This window comes from Anomaloglossus baeobatrachus, chromosome 6 (assembly GCF_048569485.1).
Source record: "Anomaloglossus baeobatrachus isolate aAnoBae1 chromosome 6, aAnoBae1.hap1, whole genome shotgun sequence".
In the NCBI taxonomy this organism is placed as follows: domain Eukaryota; kingdom Metazoa; phylum Chordata; class Amphibia; order Anura; family Aromobatidae; genus Anomaloglossus; species Anomaloglossus baeobatrachus.
Genome location: NC_134358.1, coordinates 26,492,316 through 26,517,315, shown reverse-complemented (window position 1 = coordinate 26,517,315; position 25,000 = coordinate 26,492,316). Strand labels below are relative to the sequence as shown.

General features: G+C 48.0%; 1 protein-coding gene across 1 annotated transcript in view; it reads right to left on the bottom strand.

Annotated features, from left to right (window-relative positions):
• COL22A1 (collagen type XXII alpha 1 chain) overlaps window positions 1-25,000 on the bottom strand; it is a 515,443-nt gene that overhangs the window by 288,385 nt on the left and 202,058 nt on the right. The window contains exons 9-12 of the mRNA XM_075316011.1: window positions 18,847-18,960; window positions 16,639-16,683; window positions 12,941-13,003; window positions 12,764-12,802 (exon numbers count right to left, since the gene is read on the bottom strand). Coding sequence (XP_075172126.1) covers window positions 12,764-12,802; window positions 12,941-13,003; window positions 16,639-16,683; window positions 18,847-18,960 — 261 coding nt within the window. The remainder of the gene's footprint in view (window positions 1-12,763; window positions 12,803-12,940; window positions 13,004-16,638; window positions 16,684-18,846; window positions 18,961-25,000) is intronic.

Below are 25,000 nucleotides of genomic sequence, written 5' to 3'. Positions count from 1 at the left end.
ATGACCCAGACTGCTGCACTCAAGACGGATTGGAGAGGGGAGAGTTTGTTTCGAGGGAGACCAATCAATAAAGAGTGCATCAAAAGGCAACAAAACTATGAACTAACACATGTGGAATGAAATACTTAACAAAAAAATTGTGAAACAACTGAAGATATGTCTTATATTCTAGGTTCTTCAAAGTAGCCACCTTTTGCTTTGATTACTGCTTTGCACACTCTTGGCATTCTCTTGATGAGCTTCAAGAGGCAGTCACCGGAAATGGTCTTCACTTCACAGGTGTGCCCTGTCAGGTTTAATAAGTGGTATTTATTGCCTTATAAATGGGGTTGGGGCCATCAGTTGTGTTGTGCAGACGTCTGGTGGATACACAGCTGATAGTCCTACTTAATAGACTGTTAGAATTTGTATTATGGCAAGAAAAAAGCAGCTAAGTAAAGAAAAACGTGTGGCCATCATTATTTTAAGAAATGAAGGTCAGTCAGTCCGAAAAATTGGGAATACTTTGAAAGTGTCCCCAAGTGCAGTGGCAAAAATCATCAAACGCTACAAAGAAACTGGCTCACATGAGGACCGCCCCAGGAAAGGAAGACCTCTGCTGCGGAGGATAAGTTTATCCGTGTCACCAGCCTCAGAAATCGCAGGTTAACAGCAGCTCAGATTAGAGACCAGGTCAATGCCACACAGAGTCCTAGCAGCAGACACATCTCTAGAACAACTGTTAAGAGGAGACTTTGTGCAGCAGCCTTCATGGTAAAATACCTGCTAGGAAACCACTGCTAAGAACAGGCAACAAGCAGAAAAGACCTGTTTGGGCTAAATAACACAAGGAATGGACATTAGACCAGTGGAAATCTGTGCTTTGGTCTGATGAGTCCAAATTTGAGATCTTTGGATCCAACCAACGTTTCTTTGTGCGACGCAGAAAAGGTGAACGGATGGACTCTACATGGATGGTTCCCACCGTGAAACATGGAGGAGGGGGTGTGATGGTGTGGGGGTGCTTTGCTGGTGACACTGTTGGGGATTTATTCAAAATTGGAGGCATACTGAACCAGCATGGCAACCACAGCATCTGCAGCGGCGTGCTATTCCATCCGGTTTGCGTTTAGTTGGACCATCATTTATTTTTCAACAGGAAAATGACCCCAAACACACCTCCAGGCTGTGTAAGGGCTATTTCACTAAGAAGGAGTGTGATGGGGTGCTACGCCAGATGACCTGGTCTCCACAGTCACCAGACCTGAACCCAATCGAGATGGTTTGGGGTGAGCTGGACCGCAGAGTGAAGGCAAAGGAGCGAACAAGTGCTAAGCATCTCTGGGAACTCCTTCAAGACTGTTGGAAAACCATTTCCGGTAACTACCTCTTGGTGCTCATCAAGAGAATGGCAAGAGGGTGCAAAGCAGTAATCAAAGCAAAAGGTGGCTACTTTGAAGGACCTAGAATATAAGACATATTTTCAGTTGTTTCACACTTTTTTGTTAAGTATTTCATTCCACATGTGGTAATTCATAGTTTTGATGCCTTCAATGTGAATCTACAATTTTCAGAGTCATGAAAATAAAGAAAGCTCTTTGAATGAGAAGGTGTGTCCAAACTTTTGGTCTGTACTGTATATTAATTTCGGGTTTAGACTATTAATTCAGGGGTACAGATTTCTTAATAAACCAAAATTGAAGATCTGATGCGCGAAACATTTTGAGGTGATAAAATTTCTCTCAGTAACGGAATATTTACAGTCGTGGTTGTCGCCGCGTCGTACACTTCATTGTGTGGCGGTTTCCTGATTTCCCCCGGGCCCTATTTGTAAATGAAAATCTGAAACATGACTCATGTTGTTTGGGATCTGAGCCAACATTGTTTGGCGGTTATTTCTGCCGCTGCCTACACATCAATCATCATTTTTCTGCCAGAAATGAAATAACTTTGTAACTTTAGACATCACGTAATGCGTGGCATAAAGACCGATTTTGTCTCTTATCTAATAAATGACACCAGAACGTTGCGAGGAAAAAAGAAAAAAAATGGATCCGAAACTTCAGCTTAATTGACAAATGAGTGGATTTAAAAAAAATAACGGAAGGAACATGAGATGGAGAAGACCAAAGGATGTAACGTTACGACTAAAACCCGTTATCGACAAATTTGGCCAACAGATTCTTCCCATCACTCTGAGCCTGAGCCATAAGGTTTGTTAGGTTCCTGATTTCTTCTCGGGTATTTTGTCTTGTGATATTACAATCATGAATTATCGAAATTGTATACTTGTCTTCTGCCTTCCCTGACCCGTGCCTCTCCAAGCTTTGCAACCAGACTCCAAAGGCCTTGACCTGTCAAACCATGTTTACTGCCTTACATTTTTGTACTGGATCCTTGTGTCTATTCTCGATCTTCGTAACAACAGTTGTCAATTAGGATTACATTTTGGAAGTTGCATATAACCTATGTCTTCGGCCTGCCCTGACCCATGTGTGACGCCCTGGCCTATCAGGTCGTCACAAGGGTGCCGTGCAATCTGCCCTTCTACATGGTACCTGCTCCTCCTTGGTTATGGGTCCTGTCATTTTGGTGTTGCTACCAACAGGTGTACCAAAATCCTGAGGAACACTCTGCACCACACTCACCAAACACCCACTGGGCAGCCTGAGGGGAATAGGGCCACCCAGATGGAGGGATGGAAGAGGGAGGGCAGAGATGTCAGTTGTAGAGTAGTAGTTGAGCAGTGAGCAGCGGTGACAGGACAGGTCACGCTGTGGAGCTGGGCTCCTTTACCCGTCTCAGGGGCCAGACGTTGGTCTGGCCAGAAGGAGCGGAACCCCGGTCGCAGGGGGTAGTGACAGGGGGTACGGTGCTGCTACAGATAGCAGGCCGGCTGCCTTGTGCTACAACCGGGCAGGGACCAGGGAACGTCGGGGTACGTGGACCCTAGGCTGGGAAGAAGCTTCACGCAGCCCAGTAATTTACCCAATGGGAACAGAATCTTCAGGAACCGTTCCCCACACGCTCCAGAATCGGGGTACTAGCGCAACGAGGGGGATAGGATTTCCCACAACCGTCCAGAAAATCCCAAGCGTGACCCCTAAGAGCAAGCTCACCCTGCTAGCCACACAGGTGAGCGGGACCCGAATCGCTTCATGTGAGAGGGATCTACACGTAGGACACACAGTGCCAAGGGACAAGGCTTCAGACCAACTTGCAACACCAAAGGGGCACGGACCTAGCGTACTCGCCCAAAGAGAGAAGGATACTCAAGAGTTTGGTTTACCTGGTGTCAGCATCAGTGACTTTGGACTGTGTGAGTACCCAATATCCCTTTTCACCCGACGGGTCCTCCACTCAATCCATCACCGGATCCCGGGACACCACTCCCCATGCCCACGGAGGGGTTAGCATCTCGAGCTGCCACACACCATCGTCCCCGGGCTTCCTCCCCCCAAAACGGCAGCGGTGGTCCCTCACGTTACCACACACCGTGGGTGGCGTCACGAACATTATCTCATTCAGCACCCAAAACAATTCCCCCCTTTTTATTTCCGAGGTAGCCACGCGACCCCGCCTCGTATCTGGAGACCCCTCGAGCCACTGTGCATCCGGGTCTGAGCAGCCCGTCGGCTGTCACGGGGGCGGCACACCTTAAGAAAACTTGGCGTCACGAACAGGATGCGAGCAGGACCCACTAACCTGGGTGACGTGCACCTTGAGAAGTGAAAATTGCAGTCCAAAATCCCGTTTTCTGCGACGCCCGCCATTTTTCCTCTATTTTCGAGCCAAAAAAACCATCTTCTTGGAAAAGGGCGCAAAGCCGAGTCCCCGCCCTTCGTCTTCAGCCTGAAACAGGAACTGGAAGTTCCCAGAGGGCCACAGCGCGCGAAAGAATGCTGGGAGAAAACCGAGGGGGCGTGCCTGAATGTAGCGAAAGCGGAAGAGAAGCAGGGACGCCAGGACTCTGCCATACTGTTCCTGGACAAAGGAGAGGGAAGATGGCGTAGCGGAGCTGGTCACCGGAACATGCTGTTCCCAAGACCGCGACCTGGATTGAAGAAGAGACCGAGCAGCTGTGCAGGAGAATGCGGACACAGTTCCTGTTCATACTAAACCACTGGAGGGAAGAGATGAGGAGTCTGGCGGTGGTGGTGCGAGCCTGTGAGATTGAAATCCCACGTGAAGAAAGGGTGAGCGGTTACCCAGTCCCTATTGATTACCCTAATCCGGCCATGGTGGCTGAGGGATCCGGTTCGCCCCGCTTTCGGCAACCACTCCATTGTCACCTACCCCATCCTCGGCGGATGCCGAGCTGCCACTATCCATCCCGGCAGTGGAACCTGCAGCATTTTTATATGAAAGTCCAGCAGCAGCCCTAGAGTCCCCCGGAGCCCGGCCAGATCAGACCCGGCCGCATCACCGGGCCCGTCCTTAGAGGCGGAGCACCCGGGCCCTGCAACAAAGGCTGCGGAACAGTCGGTCTTCCTACCTACAGTAGCGGGAGTGGGACCTGCCAGCCCACCGGTTCCACTACTGCGCGGCATCCCGACGGCTGTTGGGGCCGCCCGAGTCCGCCTAAAGCCAGAGCCCGTTAGGGAGCTGAGGCCGGACGCCGACACCCCCTACTGGGAGCGACACAGTCAGGAGTTGCAACAAGAGATTGCTACCAGAAAACAGCGGCGGTAGGAGCTGGCCGCCCACAACAGGGCGGAGAAGGAGCAAGTGAGGAGCGCTGCTTCACGTGTCAAAGGGCCACGGTGCCGTGGTCTGGTGGATCGCTTTGACCCCGAGCAGGGATGGGGTTTCATCCATGAAGCAGACCTCACAGCGGGGGTATTTGTGTCTCGGCGGGATGTGGCCCCACACCTTCCTTGGAAGCATCCTGGCCGCAACCTAGAGCCTGAAGAAATGGTCAGCTATACCCGACACTGCAGGGAGAGGGGCTGGTATGCCCTGGAAGTGACCAAACATGTCATGCTTGAAGAAGGGTATGTGTCTACAGAGGTAGAACGCAGGCGGAAAGAGGCATGGCTACGGGACCCAACCGTATATTACTAAAAAATATGATACCGTCAAATTGTTAGGTATCTGTGTTTTCCGTGTGTTATTTTCCAGTTTGTTATTTTCCATATAGAAAATGACAGAATTAATGAAAAGCTAATTGCATGGGAAAGTAACAGATGAAATACTGATAGCAGGAACAACAGAAACTCAGGGAGCATGTTGTGCAGCCATAAGCTGTGACCTTCTATTGCCAGAAACCACATGGCTGTTTCATCCATGAAGCAGACCTCACAGCGGGGGTATTTGTGTCTCGGCGGGATGTGGCCCCACACCTTCCTTGGAAGCATCCTGGCCGCAACCTAGAGCCTGAAGAAATGGTCAGCTATACCCGACACTGCAGGGAGAGGGGCTGGTATGCCCTGGAAGTGACCAAACATGTCATGCTTGAAGAAGGGTATGTGTCTACAGAGGTAGAACGCAGGCGGAAAGAGGCATGGCTACGGGACCCAACCGTATATTACTAAAAAATATGATACCGTCAAATTGTTAGGTATCTGTGTTTTCCGTGTGTTATTTTCCAGTTTGTTATTTTCCATATAGAAAATGACAGAATTAATGAAAAGCTAATTGCATGGGAAAGTAACAGATGAAATACTGATAGCAGGAACAACAGAAACTCAGGGAGCATGTTGTGCAGCCATAAGCTGTGACCTTCTATTGCCAGAAACCACATGGCTGTCTGTCACCCGTGACATAATGTTTCATATAGTGACACATGCTCATGTTCTAGATAGACTAAGATTGGGCTCTTAGAATATTTTCCTCGTTTGCACCTTGGGAATACCCAACTGACCTGGCCAATTGACCGGAGTCCTACAAGTCAATTGTTCCATCTCTAGCGGTAATGATCCAATGACTAAGGGCGGCGTCACACGCTACGATATATCCAGCAATGCGGTAGGAAGAAGGTGGGCGGGATGTTACGTCCCGCTCATCTCCGCCCCTCCGCTTCTATTGGCTGCCGCTGTGTGACGTCGCTGTGACGCCGAACGTCCCTCCCCCTTCAGGAAGAGGATGTTCGCTGCCCACAGTGACGTCGTCCGGAGGTAAGTGTGTGTGACAAGGGGTTAACGACTTTGTGCGCCACGGGCAACTAATTGCCTGTGACGCACAAATGACGGGGGCGGGTACGATCGCTCGTGCGATCGCCCGATAGATCGTCCCGTGTGACGCCGGCCTGAGACAAAGTGAAATGTGGCTATAGTTACTGATATAAAGGTTCATTAGATCCATCTCCTAAAGTTTCTTCTTTCTACAAGAGGTCAAAACATGTTCATTCTCAACTCCTTTCAATGTTTAAGCACCTAGGTCAAATGGTGAAAGGAAGTCCACGTGATAATGGTTTATGTCGAAGAGTCGAAAACCATTGTGCACTATTATGGAACCAACCTCTACTTGGCCAGTTCCCATGAGGCCCATAGTTCTTAGTGTAAGAAATGGATGGGGCCCATCATCTCCTTCCAGTCAGTCATGTCATATCATTTCATGTGGTCATCCCATTGTGTGTCCATTATGGTCGTAATGTGTTTGTGGAGGCTAATGAATACACAGGGTCCTTCAAAGAAAAAACACAATGGTTCTGCTGGGCAATTTCCAGACCTTCTTGTTCTAGTACTAAGCAGTATACAAGACTATAGCAGAAATGGTGTATCTCAAAATTCTTGTCAAACGCCTCCAAAAAATAGTGCAGATGTGTCATGGAGAGGGTTATGAGAAGCTCCAGGAAGAGCAAGGCCAATATGACCCTGGCAAACTCATGTCAGCTGCACAGCATGTCAACATGTACTGAAATCACTTGATGCCTGTGTCACTAATCTCGAAAAGCCGTGAGGCAGGGTACTCAAATATTCTGGGGTCAGATACCAAGAGAATCCGTCGTGAACTAAAGGTAACGACAAAGACGTAGTCAGGTCACAGTCCGGGGAAAGAATACCAGGAGGATCGCGGATCAAAGCAAAGGGACAAGGCAAATCGATGGTCAGAGGAGGTCCAAGGTCTGGCATCAATAGATCAGAAACCAGAGCAGAGACATAGGAGACCAAAACGCACTGGTAGTGATCTGAGATTGACTGCTCAGCTAAGTAGCTGGACAATCACCCAGAATAAGGAACATCTGAAGAAGCCCAGCACTTCGGAGTCTCAGATTGGATGGCTGAGTTGTCAATCAGCATACTGACAGCTAAGCCTGCCCTTGCACTAGATTGGATGACTGAGCTGTCACTCACCAAACTAATAAGTCAGTATGGCCCTGATTCCATAAGTCAGCAAAACTGTCAAGATGCTTTCAAGACACATTGAGCGGAGAAATTGTGACAGCGCCTAGTGTCATCAGTGCAAAAGTTAAAGCAGAAGTTACTGGCCCTGATCATACAGGGTGTCACAGGGTCCTTCTCCAATATAACGCAATCAACAGAGCAAGAGATGAGTGAACAAACCAAAGAATATTTATTCCATGCAATCCAGAATGTCCATCAAATAATCCACTACCAGAGGGTAAAGTAGAGGGTAAAGGGATAAATGTCCCGGGGATGAGTCACAATCCTCCAGCAGTCCTTTTCAAGGGAAATCAGGGTTTCTCAATAGTTCTCTGGGGTGTTGCTTGTAGCTGCAGCTTCTCCCCTAGAGGATGAATCTTCCTGCTTGTCTCTTGTCTTTCCCAGCCAGACTGAATAATCCCCCAGGCAGAGAGTTTAGGTGGATTCCAGGCCCCCCTCCCCCAGACTTAGGTACAAAAGCCCAGCAGGGGGTGATTACCCTGCAAACAGGACAAAATACACAGAATGGGTAGAGCCAAAAATACGATTCTACACAATATTATACACAACCCCCCATATTCCACCATCACACAAGGACATTTATATTGCCGACTGAAAAAAACCTTACAATGTTCTTGTCGCGGGCGGAGGAGGGAACGCTGCACTCACCACGCTCGGGTCCGGCACTGCTGCTGCTTCGCTTGCTGCTCGGTGGCTCGAGCGGTGGGCCCGATCCGGGGACTCGAGCGGCGCTCCTCGCCCGTGAGTGAAAGGGGGAATGGTTTTGGGGATTTATTGTCCGTGACGCCACCCACGGTCGTGGTGAGGTTGTGACACCACCGCTGCTCTGGACAGGGATCCCGAGAGCGATGACAGGGAGCAGCTTGGATGTTGTTCTTCCCCTCCGTGGGTAGGGGGGGTTGGTTGTCCCGGGGCCCGGTGAGGGAGGAATGGCAGGTGGCTTACGGGGCCTGGTGAGGTGCAGGGTCGCGGGGGCAGCGCGGTGCCGCACGGCACGGTGGTACTCATTCAGCCAATGATGAATGCAAAGTCTCCGGTAAAACAAACGGCTGGATGGACGGGTCCCACAGACGGCTGCGGTGGTTCTTCCCCCGGTAGGTTGGCGGTGACTGCCTTTCCCTGCACCTGTGTTAAGTTCTCGGTTCTGGTGGCTTCCCACCGGTAACCCGCTCCCCAGCTTGGATGAAGGCTGAGGGAGCCCCTTTTGCCCGCAGGCTCTGGCCCTGGGAACTGTAGCCTTGGCGGTGACTGTATTTCCCTTCACGGTTTGAGCGGTTGCCTTCAATTGGGTCTTGACTGCTGGGAAACCCCGGAGGTTCCCTTCGCTAACGGATTTGACCGATTTTACGGCGACTCCAAGCCTGGTCGGGGTCCGTAGGCCCTGCCGAATGGTGCTGGCTTCTCTTCGCTCCCCGATCCGGTACCGGCGGGCCACCGCCCGTCCTCGGTCCTTACGGTTCACGTCAATCAGCCTCGCCTGCAGACGGTCACCACCGTCTGCCAACCTTGTTGTATGTGCCCGGGCCACGCACCCGGACACGGTCAGTCTCCCCTACTACCACTTCACTCTTCAACTCCCTAACTCATCTGATTTCCTTTTCCCACCTCCAGGACTGTGAACTCCTCGGTCGGTGGGGCCAACCGCCTAGCTCCACCCCCTGGTGTGGACATCAGCCCCTGGAGGGAGGCAACAAGGATTTTTGTCTGACTTCGGTGTGCCTAGCCGGGGTGTGGGGTGTGTTGTTGCAGTACCTGTGACGACCTGACTTGTCCAGGGCGCCACATTCTTCTTTTAGGTTTCTTTAAGGAAATATAGAAGGAAGTTTATCTTCTTTTTCCTTTTAATTGTATCATTCTATTTTTGTTGATTGGATGTAATAGGGTGAACGGTTTACCCCCCCAAAAGAAGTTTGGTAACGAGTTTGTTACAATTTTACCTTGTAAATAAAATGTAATCTTTTCAAAAGTGTCGGAAAAAAAAACAACTTGTAAAATGTTTCATGAAAATAATATTCTAAATCGCTGTTAATTGGACACAGGTGCGAGTAGAACACGATAAAAATATCCCTCTAATTAATCCGACAGGTGTAAATTCTACATTTGTTCTGTGAGACTAATCAGGTCTATAAAAAGGAGAAGAATCCAGAAGCAATCATTGAAATCTCAGGGGCCACAAATAACATGTGATACATAACATGCGCGCACCTTTCCTTTAATGTTTTTATGAAATATTGTTTTAAATTCTTTTATAACTATTTTTATTGTGTTACCTATTTTTTTTATACTATTACTTTTTTTCTTTTAAGGTATTAGATGTCAAATTGAAAAAACTTTAAATGTAAATTGTGTTGTTCGTTTGGAAGTAAATGATGGAACAAGCGTGAATGGAAACCATGAATGGAAACCAAAGTCATCAACAGATTGAAGGCCGGTGTCACACTGTTACACGTGGCATGTGCGGTCAGACCAACAGATGTCCGACACGCAACCAAAACACTCCACAACTACACCACAAACAAGGGGGACACCAGGAATACAATAACAACGGTGTGCCCTGGCACTATTGAGATGGTAGACGGGACATCTCCTACCTTTACCTGCCGCCATACTCTGCACTCATAGCCAGACCCTAAAGAGTTCCTTACCTGTCGCCGAGCAGGAACCTGAAGCCCTGAAATGTCCCTACTATAATCCTGGCTAGTGAGTGGGAAGGTAAGGTTCACTAAACCCACAGCTGTACTAATACTGCAAGAGGGTAGGTGAGACAAACAGGGGACAAACAACCAAAATTGAGAAGATACAACTTGAGGACGAATCCACAGCAGCTCCTTCCACCAAGGTGGCCAGAATACAACTGGTTTTGTATAATCAGCAAAGATTGCTAGGAAATCTAGATACTTAAACACAAAGCGGTGTAGCTATAGAGCAACTGCAGCTGACCTGCACTGCTGGGAAGCAGGTAGCAGCAAACCTGACATTAACTGTTTCAGCACCAAGAGAAACAAAACAACATTTAAATGTAGAGTCCAAGATGGAAATGAGGGATCTCAACCCTGAACCTGACACAAGTCTCCACAAATAGAGAAACGACCATGACAGCCGGTTTCCAAATCTCCCGTAAAATCAAAGTCAAAAATTGAAATCACAGAAGATCCAATTTGCAAAAATTTTATCACAGCATCTCCAAACGTAGGGTGTATGGCTTCCACTTCAAAGTATATACTGTATTTCCGATATCAACTGGTCGCGCTGCTGATGAGATGGTGGATGGTGTCCTGGCCGATCTCCTCCCAGACCTGGATCAGAGCCTCAGTGCTTCGTGGGCAGTCTGTGCCAATACTTGGCAACGTCGGCTGTACTGATACATAAGAGTCCCAGTGGTTCTCAATTGGATTAAGATCTGGGAGAGGAGAAGGCCAGTCAATGGCATCAATGCCTTCATCGTCCAGGAATGGTCACTTGAGGTGTGTGTTGTTCTGCCCCGGGAGGAACACAAGCTCCACTGCATGGTACTTAACAGCAGTCAGGGCAATAGTGGCTACCATGTACTGGTTTGTAGGACCCACCAAGTGTAAAGGACCTCTGGTATCTCTAAATACAGTTTTGTGTTAGCTTCTTCATCTATCTGGTCCAAAGGGAGCCCTGGCCTTCATCCTACCGCACCTGTGTATGGATTTGGACTTAAACAGAGGTCATTTGGTGAGTCCGTAGAATAATTATTGGAAGATGGAGCAGGTTACCAGGTATGTCACTAGGTCAGGACCAGGATGTACAGATAAGAGACAAAATCGGCAATCAGAGGAACAGTCAGTAAAAAGGCCAAAATCAGGTTAAAGAACATGTTCAGACCTCTGTATGGGCCCTTGTGGCGTTGTAATACCTGTAAAAACATACGTTTTGCCCTGCCCCTTCATTATGTACTAATGTCCCCATCCTGGGCTCCATTCTGGTAAATATGACCCCCATCCTGTATATATGTCCCCCATCCTGGGCCCCTTCCTGGTATATATGACCCCCATCCTGGTGAATAAGACCCCCATTCAGATATATATGTTCCCCATCCTGGTATATATGTCTTCCATCCTGAGCACCTTCTTAATAAATATGACCCCTATTGTGGAATATATGCTCCCCATCCTGGGGTTATTCCTGATTAATATGACCTATAACCTGGTATATATATCCCCGATCCTGGGGCACCCTGTTATACAGTATATGTCCTCCATCCAGGACCCCTTCCTGGTAAATATGACCCTGATCATTGTATATGTGTCCCCCATCCTGGGCCCTTCACTGCTAAATATGACCCCCCCATCATGGTATAAATGTCCACCATGCTCGTAAATATGACCCTCATCTTGGTAAATATGTCTCATATGCTAGGCCCCTGCCTGGTATATATGTCCCACATCCTGGGCCCCTTCCTGGTAAATATAACCCCCATTCTGGTATGTATATTCCACATCCTGGGCCCCTTCCTGGTAAATATGACCACCATTCTGGTATGTATATTCCACATCGTGGGTCCCTTCCTAGTATATATGTCCCAAATCCTGTGTCCCCTTCCTGGTACATAAGGTAAATATGACCCCATCCTGGTAGACTGACATCAGCTGCTAGCCTTTGATTGACTGGCATTGTGTATTGCGGTGTAGGGACCTGATGGGTCTCTGTGTTGCATCCTTGGGCACACATCCAGTTGAATTAGACACTGGGCCTCCTCCACACCCAGACTTGGTTGTGACCGTTATGCTCTTGGGTATGGACAAGGTGAAGGATTAAGTATAACTGGAAATTAATTGACAGATTTACAGGAGTCTAAATAAAGGGCACGTCTGCCTAGGATTCGTAAGAAGGGAGACAACACTAAACCATCTAGGAATTTACCCTCCAGGCTCCCTATATGACTTGCATCACAAGTCTATGGAAAAAAGAAGGTCTGCAGTGTTATCACTCTGCATCGTGCGCAAAGCGTTCTTGTCTGCACCCTTCACCACACTACACCTCATACCACAAAGAAGCCACCGAGACAGCGTAAAGGTATGAGCTGATCCCACGTTGCATCCATCAATGGTGCTGAAGAGGATTTAGACAACATTCGGGGAACGGAAACCCTGAACAACCTGAATTAGGGGCAGCAGGGACCGTCTGATGCCGCCAACAGTGACGAGGACCCGAACAAAACACAAAACTGGAGAAGAATCAATCAAGAAGGATGTGGAGAGAAAATTATACATATGATCTAATGGGTTCAAGGCCAATAAAATTTGCCTTCAATTTTACAAAAAAAAATTAAAATTTTTGAAAAATATGCACATTCCATGGAATAAATTGGGTGCAAAATTTCCAGGCCAGTAGACATCAAAAAATGCTGTTTCCACACATCCATAGTCCATACATTCCGCATTATGAGATTTGGTTTGGAACTATTTTCTTACCTGATCACCTTTGTCCCCTTTACTCGCCGCGACTCTTCCCTATAATATAGAAGGATGGACGTCTTAGTAATTCAGTTTTGTATGGTAACAGTTTTTGTAATTCAATGAGCTCAAACTTATAGCTCTCTGGTATTAATGACCAAATAATGAAAAAGTTACAAAATGGCAAATACTTACAGGTTCCCCTTTTTCTCCTTTTGCCCCTGAAGGTCCGATCGGCCCTGGATTTCCAGTTTCACCCTTTTGAATAATTTTAAAAAAATAATAATATTTTGTTTACTTTTATGAATTACTTAAACTTTTTTTTAACATGTTTAATTGCTCGGTGATGGTGGGATATTGTGGGTTATGTATCTTTTTGTGTGGGTTCACGTTTTGGGTGTGGTGGTCTGTCTATTCGATATATTGTTTGTCCTGTTAAGTCAGGTTATATCTCCTTGCAGTGCTTCTGTCCCTAGGTCTGGGGGAGGGGGGCCTGGGATCCACCTAAACTCTCTGTTTACCTGAGGGACTAGTCATTCAGTCTGGGTGAGACTTACAAGAGAGAAGAAGAAAGATTGATCCTCTGAGTAGAGGCTGACACCCCAGAGAGACTGTGAGAAACTCTGATTACCCTGGAGAAGGTGGAGGATTGTGACTGATACCCAGGACATTTATGCCATTCCTGGACTATTTTACCCTCTGCATGGTGGATTACTTGATGGACATTCTGCATTATATGGAATAAATATTCTTTGGGTTATTCAATCATCTCTCAGTCTGTTGATTGTGTGATATGGGAAAAGGACCCCGTCATAACTGGTGGCAGCAGTGGGGTATAACCTGACTTAACAAGACACACCATATGTCGAATAGACAGACCACCACGCCCAAAACATGAACCAACACAAAATGGTACATGACCCACAATTATATATATATACTAGCTGTACTACCCGGCTTCGCCCGGGTTAATAACTGCTGTTAACAAAATAGAATGTATTAACATTCCCGGGATCGAATTTATAAATAGAATGTATTAACGCCCGGGATAGGAACTGTCTCTCTCCCATTCTCTGTCTGTCTCCCCCTCTGTATATATCTCTCTCTCTATCTCTTTGTCTGTCTGTCTCTTTCCCTGCCTGTCTCTGTCTATTTCTCCATCTGTCTCAATCTCTTTCCCTGTCTGTCTATCTATCTCTTTCCCTGTCTGTCTCTTTCCCTGTCTGTCTCTTTCCCTCTCTTTCCCTGTCTGTCTCTTTCCCTCTCTTTCCCTGTCTATCTCTTTCCCTCTGTCTGTCTCTTTGTCTGTCTCTTTACCTGTCTTTGTCTGTCTCTTACCCTGTCTGTCTCTTTCCCTCTTTCCCTGTCTGTCTCTTTCCCTGTGTCTGTCTCTGTCTCTTTGTCTGTCTCTTTACCTGTCTGTGTCTGTCTCTTAACCTGTCTCTCTCTTTCCCTCTCTTTCCCTGTCTTTCTCTTTCCCTCTGTCTGTCTCTTTGATTGTCTCTTTACCTGTCTGTCTGTCTCTTACCCTGTCTGTCTCTTTCCCTCTCTTTCCCTGTCTGTCTCTTTCCCTGTGTCTGTCTCTGTCTCTTTGTCTGTCTCTTTACCTGTCTGTGGCTGTCTCTTAACCTGTCTCTCTCTTCCCTCTCTTTCCCTGTCTGTCTCTTTCCCTCTATCTGTCTCTTTGTCTGTCTCTTTACCTGTCTGTCTGTCTCTTACCCTGTCTGTCTCTTTCCCTGTGTCTGTCTCTGTCTCTTTGTCTGTCTCTTTACCTGTCTGTATCTGTCTCTTAACCTGTCTCTCTCTTTCCCTCTCTTTCCCTGTCTGTCTCTTTCCCTGTTAGTCTGTCTCTTTGTCTGTGTCTGTCTCTTTGTATCTGTCTCTTACCCTGTCTATGTCTGTTTCTTACCCTGTCTGTGTCTGCCTCTTTCCCTGGCAAACATTCCATATAAGGGCGTGGCTGCACATTCTTCTGAAGTTCTGGCTGCACTGTGGCTCCCAGCTCCAATCGCTTTAAAGGAGGCAGGTTTTTTGGTGAATAACTGTAAAGCGCGGGGTTAAAATTTCCCCTCAAAACATAGCCTATGATGCTCTCGGGGTCCAGAAGTGTGAGTGTGCAAAATTTTGTGGCTGTAGCTGCGACGGTGCAGATGCCAATCCCGGACATACACACATACACACATACACACACACACACACATACATACACACATTCAGCTTTATATATTAGATATATATATATATATATATATATGATTTAAATATTTAAATAAATATAAATATATACATACATACATACATACATACATATACATATTTTTTATTTAGATAATTCAATATTTATATTCCTTTATTATTTTCAGTGATTAATTCCAATATAATGATAATATTCTGGCATAATAATGGTATCTTCAAACGTAGATTTTTTTATACACATTTTTGCCTTTTTTAGAGGATTTTTATGCCAAGCCATTTTGATCTCAATGGGAAAAATCACAGTAAAAACGCTGTAAGAATAGACCTGTTTAATTTAAAAAAAAAACGCAAGAAAAAAAGATACCATGTGAATCAGAATTTTGAAATCTCATTCATTTGGTTGTTACTGTAAATGTTTTTTTTTTTCTGCTATAACAACACATGGTTATTTTCAATAAGAAACAGCGCCACCCCTGCCTACAGTTGGGTCTAGTATTGCAGCTCAGGTTCTTCAAAGTGAATGGAGCTTAGTTGTAATAAAAACTGTGGACAGGTGTGGCGCTGTTTTGGGAAAATAAAAATAGTTTTTCTAATCCTAGACAAATAGTGATGTTAAGTGCCATAGACAATGAGCAGAGCGGTGGTGTGTGTCTGCTCAATCACTGCGCCAGTCAGGAGGGGTTTCGCAGTACCATATTTGTTAGATTGGTGGCGCTGCTAGTGGTCGGACCCTCCAGCGATCAGCAAGCTTTCACTTATCTTCTCAAACTCTTTGAGGCCCCCTTCACACGCCCGTGTTTTCGGTATATATGACGTCCATTTCCACACGTACCAGACACACACAGACCCATTAAATTCAATGTGTTTGCGCACACATCTGTGTTTTCACATGCACCATGGACACATGGCCACGGCGACATGTCTTCTGCCGGATGTGATCCATGTGACATCAGTGTGACACGTACCAAAGAAAACACGTCACTTAAAAAAATATATTGTTATACTTACCTGTCTCTGGCGCTGCTGTAACACTTGCTTCCGGGTCCCGCTCATTATGCGCATGAATATTCACTGCATTGACTGCAGACCCAGAAGCTGCAGCAGCACCGGAGACAGGTAAGGTTAGTTTCACACATCGGGCTTTTCGCCAGATTGCCAGATTCGGCGCACTCCGACAACTTCCAGGTCACATGCTCCGGTCACATGACAGCATGTGACTGGAGCTTGTTGCGCTGCCACTGTACTGTATACACTGTACTGGAGTGCGCCGAATCCGGCAATCCGGCGAAAAGCCGGATGTGTGAAACGGCCCTAACACTTGCTTGCGGGTCCCACCCATTATGCTCATATATATTTACTGAACTGAACATGAACTCGGAAGCAGCAGCAGCACCGGAGAAAGGTAACACTTGCTTCTGGGTCCCGCTCATTATGCTTATGAATATTCACTGCACTGACCACAGACCAGGAAGCAGCAGCGCCAGAGACAGGTAAGTATACAAGATGTCACACAGATAGCACATGAACAGCACACGTAGAACATACACACAGACACACGGACGGCCTTTCCTACTTTCCCCATGGACCGTCACACATGTGTGTTAAATGCACAAATGTGTGAAAGAGGACTAAGGTACGTCAAACCAACAGAGTCCACAGAAACGGAATCAATCTCTATATCTAACAGTGGTGCTCACCTTGGGACCCACTGGACCTTTAGGTCCGGGAAGACCGATATCCCCCTAAAAACAAGCACACAGTAATTAGTACATGTAATCAATGCTATGGATGAGAAATGAATACACAAGTTACTTATAACGTGTAATGGGCAAATAGTGATCTTTTCAGGTTCAGATTATTTGTCTTGAATATTTCATACTATTCGTCTATTTGTCATGAATAACAAATCATGTAAATGGGAAACTCGAATAATTTTCTGGGGGACCCTCAGAGGATGTCTGGCGGGGCAGTAAAAATGCTGAAATGGATGGAACATTGCTGAAATTAAATGGGAACAGCATGAAGAACATGCCTGGATGCAGCTCTGAACCACAGGTCACTTCTGGGAATAATGTTGTCATTTTGAAGTGCGGTCCCCCGCTTATTTGTGATAATCAGTGCAGGTATACTAGACAGCTGTGGGTTGCAGATTTATCTTGGCTGTTTATCAAAAAGAGAGGCTCCCCAAGGTGTTTTTTTTAATAATCTAAATAAATTTAAAAAAAAACTATGTGGGCTCCTGCCCATTTTTTATAACTAACACATAAAAAGCAGACAGCTGGGGGCTAATATTCTCAGGCTGGGAAGGTCCATAGTTATTGGGCCATCCCCAGCCTAAAATTGCAGCCCACAGCTGCTCCACAATTGACACATCCAACAGATGTGACAAACCCAACTTTTTACCTGGCTTATCCCGATTTCCCTGATGCAGTGGCAATCGGATATATATGGGGTTGATGTCAGCTGTAATTTGTCAATAATTACAGCTGCCATCAAGCCTTGGGTTGGTAATGGAGAGATGTCAATGAACCCCCCCCCCCATTACCAACCGTGCAAGTAAAGTAAAATTTAATAAAACACACAAAAATCCTTTATTTTAAATAATTATTAAAAAAACACACCCTCTTTCACCAATTTATTACCCTCAAAAGAACTCCTACTACAGGTTCAACGTAATCCACATGACGTCCCACGAGGATCCCAGCTCTGGATGTGAAAAGTGGTGTCACTGGAGTTCACAGCTGGGTTCCCATGGTACCAATTGTGAACACTGGTGAACCCATTGTCAGATTGACAGACTGCCGGATTGCCAAACACGGCATTACAGGAGTCTGGCAATCCGGCAGTCAGGTCACCAGAATTCAAGCTTGAGGAATCCTCTGCTGCCCTTAGTGAACTCAGTTGAACCCGCTGCCGGATTACCGGACTGCCGTGACAGTTTGCCAATCCAGGAATGGTGTTCAATTGAGTTCATGTCAGCAGTGAGGGAGCCCCTGAGTGTGAACTCCGGTAACCTGACTGCTGGATTGGCGGACTGTTGAATTGCAGGACATGGCAGCCCAGCAATCAGACAGTGTGGTATCTTTGAGGCCTGGAAACCTTAAAGGAGCCTTTAAGGGAGCCTTTAACGTTTCTGGAGTTCCCAGCTGCAGGGACATCTGGATGCTGTGAACTCTAATAAGCCTGTGAACTCCGGTGACCTGACTGCTGAATTGCTGTGTCGCCGTGTCCAGCAATTCGGGACTGGGTTCACCGGTGGTCACAGTTTGTACCGCGGATTACATCAGACCCGCGGGGGTAATTTGGAGGTTGATAAAATGGTGAAAAAGGTTTTTTTTTATTATTTAAAAATATAGGATTTTTGTGTGCTCGGGTGTTTTCTTTTTACTTACATTGCTGAACAAGGCAATTAGCAACGTGAGCTCTTAATTCCTGCTCACCAGTCTGCAGGAATTAACCCCTGCAGAGCTGAAGACCAGTGACCCTGAACCAGCCGACACCCGGCTCTGGCTGAACAATACAGAAGCCTCCGGTTGCTTGTCAAACTCTTTGGTGTGAACAGAGTCATGCCAGCAGGCGTGTGCAAAACCAAAACCTCGCATAACAACTACCATGCTCGGGTGTTTGGTACTCATAATGAGCAGTCGGATGCTCAGCTACACGCAACTCATGTATCAGGTATAATGGAAGTCAATGAGGGATGCAGCATTTTCTGAGAAATCTGGAAAAATACTCAAGGTTTACATTGAGTTCCATTATACTCGGTACACGAGTCGCATCCATCTAAGCATCCAAGTGCTCATTATGAGTACCGGGCACCAGAGCATGGCAGTGCTCACTCATTACTAGCTACAATGTATCAGTCTGGAGTCCGCGGAGCGCAGAATAATACTTCTTGTATTTACCTTCTCTCCAAACGGACAGTGCGAGCAGTTAAGAGTTTCTTCGGTGCCCCTTTGCTCCGGTCTGGTCGGGGTGGTTAAGATAGGTGGCGGCTCGGTGACTACAGTGACCACACACTGGAAGGAACAGAAATGGAGAATTAGGAAGAGTTGAAGTCAACAATAACAGCCCTTTAGTCTATGATTACTGGCAACGTCCCCCCACCCATTCCTTGATGTTGGCTTCCGAATTTTACAGGTTGGATTTTAACCCATCCATCCATCCATTTGTATGTCAGCCCTAATAAGTGGCATCAAGGCGGCTGCTAATCATGTTCCCACCATGGGAATAAGACCATTATTTTCCATGTTATGTAGCCTCTTATCTACTGTTTTACAACCTGAATGGAGCATTGATGTACAGATATCATTTTAGGGGTACAGGGATTGGCTTATGGCTCCTGTAGTGCGCTGTCCATGTCAAATTTAAAATAGTGACCCTAAGACCTCCATATTAACTCTGCCTTCTGATCATGTCTGGTAGGTCTGGGGAACATAAACCAAACCATCGTTAAGGGGTTAATGGCATTAATAAAAAGGTTATTTAGATTACAGCGCAAAAAAGAAGCTTGTTCTTTCCTGAGAGTCACTAATACAGGGGTTCAGCAGCTGTATACAGACGAATACAGAGTGGGCCCCCTAGTGGTGGAAACAGGCAGCAGAGATCTGTCTCTTTAAGTTTTGTCCATTGTTACAATTTTATGAAATTGGCTAATCCCTTCCTGATTGTGATATGTTGCGTGCAGGGTCAGGAACAGCAGCGAGCAGAGCCAGCTCCAATCTCTGCTGTTTAACCATCTAAACAATCACTGACAGCACAAGTTAAATGGCCTGGTTGCCAGTGAATGAGTGCCAGGCCAAACTGCTATAGCCCTCCTCTACAGCCCGTTGATCGTAGGGAGCCGATAGGATGTCTGTGACCGAGCTTACAATGTAATTGTATGCTGCAATACTGTGTTATTCCAGTCTGTAGAATAAGTGATCTAATAATCACTAAAAAAAACAATAAAAAGAGTTATTAGTCTGAGTCCCAAAGGGAAATGGAAATTAAAAAAAAACCAAAAACCAATAAAAAAGTTAAAAATCTTAAATTAAATATTAAAATAAAAGAAATATAGAAGGTTGAATTACTCTTTTTTATCAGTTTAAAACTAAAGAAAAAAATAATTAAAAACATGTTAAAAATTGTTTGAATTACTCTTTTTTTAATCAGTTTAAAACTAAAAAAATTAAAAAATGTTTAAAATAAAGTATTAGAATATAAAAGTGTGAATTGCATTTTTTCTCAGTTTAAAACTAAGGAAATAAAAAAAGAAGCATCGTTGGAATTGCCATGTCCATAAAAGTCCAATCTATCGAAGTTTGCACGTTAGTTAACCTATATAGTAAACATTGGAAAGAAAAAAAAAATTGCAGTTTTTCAGTTGTAGGTGTGACGCCCTGGGCAAGCCAGGGGTCACAGGCAATGACATCACCACACCCTACACCCCGGTTAGGTACACCTAAGCTAAACCTGAAATCCTTGTTGCCTTCCTCCAGGGGCTGATGTCCACACCAGGGGGTGGGCCAGGCGGTTGGCTCCGCCCACCGAGGAGTTCACAGCCCTGGAGGCGGGAAAACCAGGCAGATGAGTTGAGGAGTTGAGTGGTAAAGGAGCAAGTGTGAGGAGGAAAGTGACAGAAGTAGAGCCTGAAGTTGCTCCTGGTGTGTGCCCCGAACTGAGACAGCAAGGTTAGCAGACGGCAGTGACCGTCTGCAGTGGAGGCTGATCGGAGGTTGCCGAAAGGACCGTGGACGGGTGGTGGCCCGGCGGTACCGGACCGGTATACAAAGAGAAGCCAGCACCATTGGCAGGGGCCTTTCGGATCCCGGCAAGGCTAGGAGTCGCCGTGAATTTGCGAAATCCGTCAGTGAAGGGGACCTCCGGGTCTCCAAACAACTAAGTCCCGATTGAAGGCAACAGTCCAACCGTATGAGAGAGACACCGCCACCGCCAAGGCACCAGTTTCTCAGGGCCAGCGCCTGCGGGCAAAGAGGGGCTCCTCCGGCCCATATCCAAGTCGGGGAGCGGGTTACCGGTGGGAATCCATCGCTACCAACATTTCACAAGGTGCAGGGAAAGAGACAGTCACCGTTAACTACCGGGGAAAAGCAACAGCAGCCGTCCGTGGGAACCGTCTTTCCAGCCGTGTGTTTTACCGAGAACTGTGTCAACGTCTCAGGCTGAGTGAGTACCACCGTGCCATACGGCACAGCGCTGCCCCCGCGACCCTGCACCTCACTAGGCCCCGCACCCGGCCTGTCATCCACCCCTACCCCATCACTGGGCCCCGGGACAACAAACCCCCTAACCACGGAGGGGAGAAATAACAACAAAGCTGCTCCCTGTCACCGCTCCCGGGATCCCCATACAGAGCAGCGGTGGTGTCCACACAATCACCACAACCGTGGGTGGCGTCACGGACAATAAATCCCCAATACCAATCCCCTTTTCACTCACGGGCGAGGAGCGCCGCTCAAGTCCCCGGGATCTGGCCCATCGCTCGAGCCACCGAGCAGCAGAGGCCGCAGCAGCAGCGGCAGCCAGACCCGAGCAGTGGGAGGGCGCAGCGTCCCCTCCTCCGCCCGCGACAACTTGGCGTCACGAACAGGATCTTACCGCTCTGCCGTTGGGTAGAGGTGTGCCTTGTTACCGCCGGAGGTGTCCGGCCGGAAATTTTCAGAAGCCGCCATCTTTGTCGCGAAAAGTTCCCGCTCGAGCGTCTCCTCGAGTAGTGGAGGCGCGAAGGCCAAAACCCCGCCTCGATAGAGGAGGAGCCGGAAAGAGGCTAAGGGGGACGAAATGGTGGCTGATCGCATGTAGCCTATAGAAGCAGGGATGCCAGGACCCTGCGGCCATTGACTGGTTCCTGGAAGAGGCCGCTGCTAAAGATGCTGAGTCCGACCGACAACACCGTGGTCCCCGCGCCTGGCCCCGCAGCGTGGGTGGAAGTCCGGACCGTCCAGCTAAGCAGCCGTCTGCAGGTCCGCATGCAGCTCCTCCTGGAGGAGTGGGAGGCCGACATGGCGGAAGTGGTGGCGGCCATACGGAGACGCGAGGAGGAGGGAGTCTTGGAAGGGAGGGTAAGTGACCCACGCCCCTGTACCCCTAGTGGGTCGGTCATCGCGGCTGAGGGACCCGGTCCATACCCGCTCGCCCTGCTACCTCCCCCGCTACCTGTGTTGGCTGCTGCTGCCCCGCCACTAGGCCCGCTACCACCACCAACGGTAGCGGTACCCTGCCAATCCACCCCGGCGGACCGACCTGCAGCCGAAGCCCGTGACCACCCTGATCCGCTTCCATGGAAGAAGCCGAAGGCTGAGCCTGTCAGCAAAGATGCACCAGAGGCACGGCGGGGATGCAGCTGCCAGGAGGCAGAGCAGGCCATATCACAGCGGGGTCCCTCATTACTGAAGGTGCCGGTCGTAGCCGACACGGAGGAACTCTGGCTGGGTCCGTCCCCCGCACACGCTGAACCGGAGCAAACAGAAAGTGCTCCCGGCTGGGAGCGGCGGCAACGGCAGCTGCGCAGGGAGATCGATGCCCGAGAGGGGTGTAGAGCGGATGTGCATGCCCGCATGAATATGGAGGAAGATCACCCGCAGCGAGCTACCATCGGGGTCCACAGCGGTGCACCATGTGAAGGTGGCACTAGAGCCCCGCGATTGAGGAGGGACTGCTAAACCGGCGGTCCTCCGCCTATAAGTTGTCCCCGTTGGGACCACCAGTGTTTAAAGATGAGAATGATAAGTCAATGATTACCGAAGAGTAACCTGATTAACCTGCTGATTGAACCGGTCGTTGCCGGCACCGTTGTCCCCGTGGGGACCCTTCAAAAAGTTGCATAAAGAACTCTTTATGAACAGGCCCGAGAACTTGCAGGGCAACCACAAACTTGTGGGATGTAAGTAAAAATGTTGTTGCAGCTTCCACCGTTGCCGCCTCCGGAGAGGCAGATTGGAGGGAGGGCCCGCAGTGGAGCAGGCTGGGGCCCAGCCACCACCGGAACCGGTGGCTACCCTCTGGGGGTTCTAGGGGCTCCCCATGGACGTGGGTCCCCTGGAAAGGACAGATCCCGCTCGGGTAACTTGGTGCTGGACTGGGGTCAAGGGGTGCTGCTTGTTTCTTAGGGGCAGCATCAGGGCCAGGTTGCTTGGGTGGGTGAGAGCGGAAGCCGTAACCGTTAAAACCGTTTTGCAACGTTTAAGAAAAGTGCCTCCCGTTGTGGGATGATGTTACTATACTTGTATGTGTTTTTTTTTATCTTTTTCAGAAAAATAAAATCGGTGTTGGACGGGCAGCCCGCGGACGGTCTGCATTTTGCTAAGGGGGAATGTGACGCCCTGGGCAAGCCAGGGGTCACAGGTAATGACATCACCACACCCTACACCCCGGTTAGGTACACCTAAGCTAAACCTGAAATCCTTGTTGCCTTCCTCCAGGGGCTGATGTCCACACCAGGGGGTGGGCCAGGCGGTTGGCTCCGCCCACCGAGGAGTTCACAGTCCTGGATGCGGGAAAACCAGGCAGATGAGTTGAGGAGTTGAGTGGTAAAGGAGCAAGTGTGAGGAGGAAAGTGACAGAAGTAGAGCCTGAAGTTGGTCCTGGTGTGTGCCCCGGACTGAGACAGCAAGGTTAGCAGACGGCGGAGACCGTCTGCAGTGGAGGCTGATCGGAGGTTGCCGAAAGGACCGTGGACGGGTGATGGCCCGGCGGTACCGGACCGGTATACAAAGAGAAGCCAGCACCATTGGCAGGGGCCTTTCGGATCCCGGCAAGGCTAGGAGTCGCCGTGAATTTGCCAAATCCGTCAGTGAAGGGGACCTCCGGGTCTCCAAACAACTAAGTCCCGATTGAAGGCAACAGTCCAACCATATGAGAGAGACACCGCCACCGCCAAGGCACCAGTTTCTCAGGGCCAGCGCCTGCGGGCAAAGAGGGGATCCTCCGGCCCATATCCAAGTCGGTGAGCGGGTTACCGGTGGGAATCCATCGCTACCAACATTTCACAAGGTGCAGGGAAAGAGACAGTCACCGTTAACTACCGGGGAAAAGCAACAGCAGCCGTCCGTGGGAACCGTCTTTCCAGCCGTGTGTTTTACCGAGAACTGTGTCAACGTCTCAGGCTGAGTGAGTACCACTGTGCCGTACGGCACAGCGCTGCCCCCGCGACCCTGCACCTCACCAGGCCCCACACCCGGCCTGTCATCCACCCCTACCCCATCACTGGGCCCCGGGACGACCAACCCCTACCCACGGAGGGGAGAAATAACAACTTTGCTGCTCCCTGTCACCGCTCCCGGGATCCCCGTCCAGAGCAGCGGTGGTGTCCATACAATCACCACAGCCGTGGGTGGCGTCACGGACAATAAATCCCCAAAACCAATCCCCTTTTCACTCACGGGCGAGGAGCGCCGCTCGAGTCCCTGGGATCTGGCCCATCGCTCGAGCCACCGAGCAGCAGAGGCCGCAGCAGCAGCGGCAGCCGGACCCGAGCAGTGGGAGAGCGCAGCGTCCCCTCCTCCGCCCGCGACATAGGCTCCCCTAAAAAAAGTGCAATGAAAAACAGCAAAATGTCATAAACATCCAAAAAGGTATCAAAAATTGATAGCTATCAAAAAAAACATGGAAAAAACAAGCCCACATTCATCTCCATTTAGGTAAAAATAATAAATAATATGGATCTCTGAAAATTGGGGAAAAAAATATTTTGGGGGCAAATTTTCAAGGTTTATTTCACTAATTAAAAAAAAATAAATATATAATAAATAAATAACTAAAAAAGTCTCACCATGATCGCAATGACCTGGAAAATCATGTTATGGGGTCATTTTTAGCATCATATGAAAATAAAAAAAAATATCAAAAGGTAAAAAAAAGTTAAAAAAAAATCCAAAATTGTGGTTTTTTTTAACATTTAACCTCATTTGGAATTTTTTCCTTATTTTTTAAGTGCATTATATGGTAAAATTAATGGATTCTTTTAAAAACAAAACTCGTCCAAAAAACCCTGCAAACCCTTGTACGATAAAAGCTATGAAAAAGGAGAAAACAAACAAAAGAGGAGAAATGAAAATT